The 6,000-nt window shown below is 30.6% G+C and overlaps 1 protein-coding gene across 1 annotated transcript in view; it reads left to right on the top strand.

Moving 5' to 3' along the window:
* The window catches only part of LOC143068318 (polypeptide N-acetylgalactosaminyltransferase-like), a 37,406-nt gene extending 31,894 nt beyond the window's left edge, over nt 1-5,512 (top strand). Inside the window, exons 11-14 of the mRNA XM_076242263.1 lie at nt 2,972-3,055; nt 3,876-4,002; nt 4,402-4,521; nt 5,055-5,512. Of these exons, the coding sequence (XP_076098378.1) occupies nt 2,972-3,055; nt 3,876-4,002; nt 4,402-4,521; nt 5,055-5,213 (490 nt within the window). The 3' untranslated portion in view covers nt 5,214-5,512. The remainder of the gene's footprint in view (nt 1-2,971; nt 3,056-3,875; nt 4,003-4,401; nt 4,522-5,054) is intronic.
* Nucleotides 5,513-6,000: the final 488 nt, after the last annotated feature.

Consider the following 6,000-nt stretch of genomic DNA (forward strand, 5'->3'; position numbering starts at 1 on the left):
TTTGTACACAATCTAGAATGCAGTCGTTCAACTGGAGCGCTTGTATATTTTGTTGCAACAAAACATTTTAGAAAGTAGAAAATTACTCAAGTTTGAATCAGATGAGCGTATTAAAAATGTTTTATCCGTGTCAGATAAAGTTAAAGTTGAAATAGTTTCCCGTCCATCTTTTAAACTTCAATCACTCTGTCATTTTGGTTGCATTACAAATTATTTGCTTAAAACGTAAAAAAACAAATCCAAACCCATGGAAGCAGATATCTCAAAACACGATACTGCTTTTAGTAATTTTATTTTGGCTATTGACAACGATTCCTCATTGGTCATTCCTCATGACACCGTTACTCGATAAATATAGATAATTTCTTCCGGCTAATTCTAATTTAAAATATTCTACATGTAAAATGCAGTCTAAACTAATTTATTTCTATAGAAATTCAGTTGTCAAACAACAAAACAAGTTCAAGGCAAATGTAACATAATATTTAATAGCAAAATAACTATTTAAGATGCCATATAAGCTTCTAGTCAATTGAAAACTGACCTTAAAATCTCAATGTCAACTGTAATAGACACAAATAACGGACAGATATTTCATTCCGCTGCAAGTTAACTTAAAAAAGACATCGAAACTCTAAAGAAGACTACCCAATTTCGGATGAATTGTCTCTTCGTTCTTAATTAAGCCAATGCCTTCGTATTTATTGCAATTCATTCTATGGTTACTCAATGAAAATGCATACAGCCAAGACTATTCTCAGGAAATGGCACCAGAGAAATTGTGGAAATACTAAGCAATTGTTGAGGCAATCGTTTTTGTTTTACTCCTTTTCATTTAGGATTGGCTTTACAAATGTACCATGAGTTTGGTTCAAAACATCTTGTTGAAACATTGAATGCCAATGGATTTTATGCTTCTTAAAGTAAAGTGCGACGCTATCTAATGTGTTGCCAACCATGAAATTGAGCGAATTCAAGATAGTGCGTACGTCTCGTATAATGTTTCCCCAGCATCTTTACAGACAAGCATATGGATGTCATCACACCTTCCTAAACCCCCTTTTAGATCTCTTTTAAAATCTTGGATGAATTGATAGGGATGGTTTGAAGCTGGTATTTTTAGGAACAAATGTGTTCGGACTGCCTACAATACCTTGTCTGTACTTGTAAAGAAAAACTCAAAATAAAGTGTTTGCTTTGAGCAGAACCTTTCATGTGCAGACCTGTGGCCATGAGTGAAATGTGTAGAAATATTAAAACATGTTTTGTGACGGTTGATGAAAATGAAGATGATGGAGATAACGGTTGGTTTGGTATAAAGCTTGTTGCACTGGTACACACGGTTCCAGTCCGAGGTTAGGGGAGTGTTGACGTGCCCTTAAAAAAGTTAAACCCCGCCAATATCTGTATGTATCTGTTTCAAGTCACGAGACGGTAATGCAGTGTTTCTATATACTATATTTGTTTCTTTCTTATTTATTTTGTACATTAATCAGGTCGTTAGAGTTTTTGTTTGTTTTACATTATTCATTTCGGGAATTGAAGACTATGCAGTATGAATTTTACTCATTGTTGAAGCCCGTACGGGACCTATAATTGTTTTATGTCTCATTTGGTCTCATTTGGAGAGTTGTCTCATTTGCAATCATATCACATCTTCTTTTTTTTTATATGGAATACTTTTGAAGTTTGGGGTACGTTGCAAGGGATAAAAGGGGGGATATAGTTACAAAACCTATAATGTAATAGATATTAACCAGAGTTAAATACACAACAAAAGATAATACTTTGGTAGCAGTAATAATTGTGAAAAAAACCCAAAAGCAAGGAGTTGTCTATAAAAAAAACTGAAGTATCCGCAAATTCAATTTGAGGTCATATTTGACTGTAGTGTTCTATGGCTTTGTTTTGATGACTCACCCACTATGATAGTTTAAAAAATAATTTTAAAGTATTGTCCTGCATGACACTTGATTTTTACCTGAAATTGATATTTTTCAGAAGGTTAAGGTGCTTTAAACATTTTATAGGTTGAAAACTTGATTTCTGAAGTTTTGTTTATAAAACGTCGTTTTAGGATTTTTTTTGATAAAAAATCTCAATGATTAAGGTTTATGTATAAAAACAAACATTACTAAAGCCAAAACAGTATCATTTATATATAGGTAGAGTTTAGAAATAGAAAAAAATGTCAAAATTGAAACCCTCCCAAACTTTCACAGATTTTTACATATGACCTTTGACCTCAATTTTAAAAAAATGTGACCACATCAAGTCCTGACGACAGGCATATTATTATAGTACACGATTTCCTCTTTCCAATGATATATTATGTAGGTGTGTGTTCGGTGGGGAGATTAAATTCCAAAAAATCTGCCTTCAGACACCGCACTATATGTTTTTCTGGTCAGATAATTAAGACAATTTTAAAGTAGTGTAAGCGGGTAAATCAAAAACAGTTAACATACAATGTTTGGTTTGTTTGGATTTATCTCTCTTACACTACTTGTAAATAATGTATAAAGAAATGTCAGGTTTTGTACTTATGGCATAAAAAAAAAGGGGGTGGAAGTAGTCTTCAATTTTTTTTTTTCAAATTTCTCAAATTCCAAATTTTTTAAAAGTTTGAAGAAGAAATCTTTAATTGCACAATATTGCATAATAGATTTGTAAGATCTTGACATTTGTTTTGTGTCAGAAACTCATATTATGTCAAGAATTTGATCACAATCCAAATTCAGAGCTGTATCAAGCTTGAATGTTGTGTCCATACTTGCCCCAACTGTTCAGGGTTCAACCTCTGCGGTCGTATAAAGCTATGCCCTGTGGAGCACCTTGTTTCACACTAGAATATACTGCTTACATTAACTTTTTATTCTTTTTGTATATTTGACTGTTTGTCAGACATAGATGCATAAATCAGGTACCGGTAGGTTATTATCACATACAATATTATATGATTATATTTCAGTATATCAGAAAGAGTAGAGTTAAAAGAAAGATTACAATGCAAACCATTTAAATGGTACTTAGAAAATGTTTATCCTGAACTCAAGTAAGTACAAATTCATCTGTTTGCAATTACAATGAGAGTAGTTTGAAAGAAAAAAAATATGAATATTATTTGCGAGTTAACAACTTTTGTCAAAGATTTACATAACAAAGATGTACTTAAAATAAAAAGATAATTTATATCTTAGCAAAGTTCAGATTCTATGTTTAAGATTAATAGTTTCAAGATAAATTGTTTTTTTTTATCATTGTTGAAGGACATACAGTGACCAATAGTTGCTAACCTTCTACATCAATTGGTCTGTGGTGGAGAGTTTGTTCATTGGCAAACATACCACATCTTCTTATTTTTATGTAAACGAAATTTCTATTTTAAATCTTAGTGAGTTTTACACATTCAGGTATTCAAAATAATTATTTATTTTATTGTATTCCATTTTGTTGTATCAGTGTCTAACCTTATGAGAGTAAAGCCCTCATTCCAAATATTTATTGTTGTAGACATCAGAACATATTTATTGTAAATGTATTCATATGTTAGATAGTTCAGACATAGACATCAGAACATATTTATTGTAAATGTATTCATTTGTTAGATAGTTCAGACATAAACATCCACTTAATGTGCTGTTATACTGTATATTTGTATGCATTTTGAAATTTAATTCTACATATAATCTTGTATGTTAAAATTTTTATTTGTTTGATCAAATATATATGCATTTGAATATAGATATATTGAAATTGACATGTTGTCATTTTCAGATCTAATAAAATAATTCTCTGCTAATATAAGTCACATGCAGGTGTTATAGTGAACATAAAAAAGAGTTAGTATTTATAATATAGCATTACTATTACAGAGTGCCTGGAGGAGGAGATTTAGCCTTCGGAAGTATCAGTCAGGATAAAATGTGTGTAGATACACTCGGCCATTTTGCAGATGGAACTCTGGGTATTTTCCCTTGTCACTTTGCTGGGGGTAATCAAGTAAGTAGTGGTAAACAAAATTTACTTTTCAAAATTACGTAGACCTAATAAGTTATGATAGACTGAGGTTACAACAAGATTGTAATCACTGTCCTGATTAAAATACTTGAATTTTTACTAACTTACATATTATATCCTTTAAAAATCAATTTGTACAGAATTACAAACATATTAAAGGTGATAATGAAATAAACAGGACTTATATTTAATGAAAGAAGAGAAACAAAAACAACCAAAATTGTTTTCCTGTAAAAATACAGCAGAATTCCCAAGTTCTACAGATTTTTTTAAGATTGGTCTTTTGTACTGTCCAGTATTTTTTGTTATTCATGTAAGCCTTTGAATGTATTACTTTATTAACTTAAGATGATCAGTATTATGAAATTGTATATTTTGTAGGAGTTTTCTATGAGTAAAGATGGTCAGATTCGTCACTTAGATTTATGTGTAACAGTAGTTGGAACAGATCCTGGTACACCTATAAAGTTATTCCAGTGTCAAGAAGGCAGAACTATACAGGTTTGCTTCCTCATATACTATTAGTTCAAACATATTCATTATTCTGGCTCACAACGGTAAAGTTGACATATCAAGGAGACAGATTAATATAAGCACTTCTTGCTTGTTTCTGAATCCTAATTGTGAATGTGTTTATAAAATATACTTTTATTATTCATAATGAAATATTGTTTACATCAACTGTAAAGTATAAGAATATGTTCCATGTTTTTTTTTGACGAAAAAAATTTGCTAAATGACACTTACAAAAATTTTCACCAAATACCACTCCTTAAAACTGTGTACCATATATTGTAAAACTTTCCCTTCCTTTCACTCTTATACAATTGACAGTGAACAATACTTTGGTTAACATTAGAAATAATGATAAATTACACTGTTTCTTACAGTTTTAAAATGTACAGAAGATTTAAGCTGTCATGATGGCGCAACAGTTTAAGTTCAGCAGCTTACAGATAAACAAAGAAAATGAAAGTTCTGGCAGTATACAAATTCAGATTATTTTACAAATCTCTTTATCTTCTTTTTTTCAGTATTGGAGGAGGAGCCATGATGATAGCATGTTAGAACACATCGAGACCAAGTTATGTTTAGACAGTCAAGAAGTTCAGACTAAAGGACTTGTACTTAATCCTTGTAATTCAAGATCCATGACACAGCAATGGAAGTTTCAGCTTAGCAAGAGAACATGATGAAAACCAAAATTAGATTGTTATTTTTGACAGAACTCTAGTATTTAAGAAGGTTTTAACAAAGACTTATTCTACAAAAATTATATACAAAAGTGAAGCTTTAAAAGAAGGAAGTCAGATTTAATCAATTTTAGACTGTTGAAAGAATGCTAATGCAGGGATTAAATCTGACATCTTTTTGAATATTCTTATGGTTGCAAGTTTACAGGGTTATAGTTGTTAGGATAACATATTTTGTTAAACTTTTTGATTCTTTAAGAACTAAATGAAATATTTTGACAAAGGGCTGAACCTCCCACTCGAAAAAAAACAAGAAAAGAAAAAAGACAATCATTTTGTTTTAGCGTTTGTGAATTCAAAACAACATATCACACTGTCTTATAAAACATCAACAAATCCAAGATGGCTTCCATTTTAATGCTTAAAATTTGAATCTATATAAATTATTTCAAGAGATTTGGTAGGAGTGTCAATATCCACCGAAGTACTCTCATTTCAGATGATTCCAACGGTTATTTATGCTTTTTATATGTTAATAGTAATAACATTAAATTATCCAACAGAAACATTGACTCCTTGTAAATATATATTTTATAACACTTGGTGAACTAATCTACAGTTATCAGTAAACTTGATGACAACCATGTGATACCTTTTTTACCTACTTACATTGAAGGAAGTTATTTGAATTTTCTAACAGAGACCGGTTTACAACGACACAAATTTTTTATGTTTTTTTTTTGTTTTTAATTATATACATTCCATTAAGTTTCTTCCTTAGAAGGTC

Source organism: Mytilus galloprovincialis, chromosome 3 (assembly GCF_965363235.1).
Source record: "Mytilus galloprovincialis chromosome 3, xbMytGall1.hap1.1, whole genome shotgun sequence".
Lineage (NCBI taxonomy): Eukaryota > Metazoa > Mollusca > Bivalvia > Mytilida > Mytilidae > Mytilus > Mytilus galloprovincialis.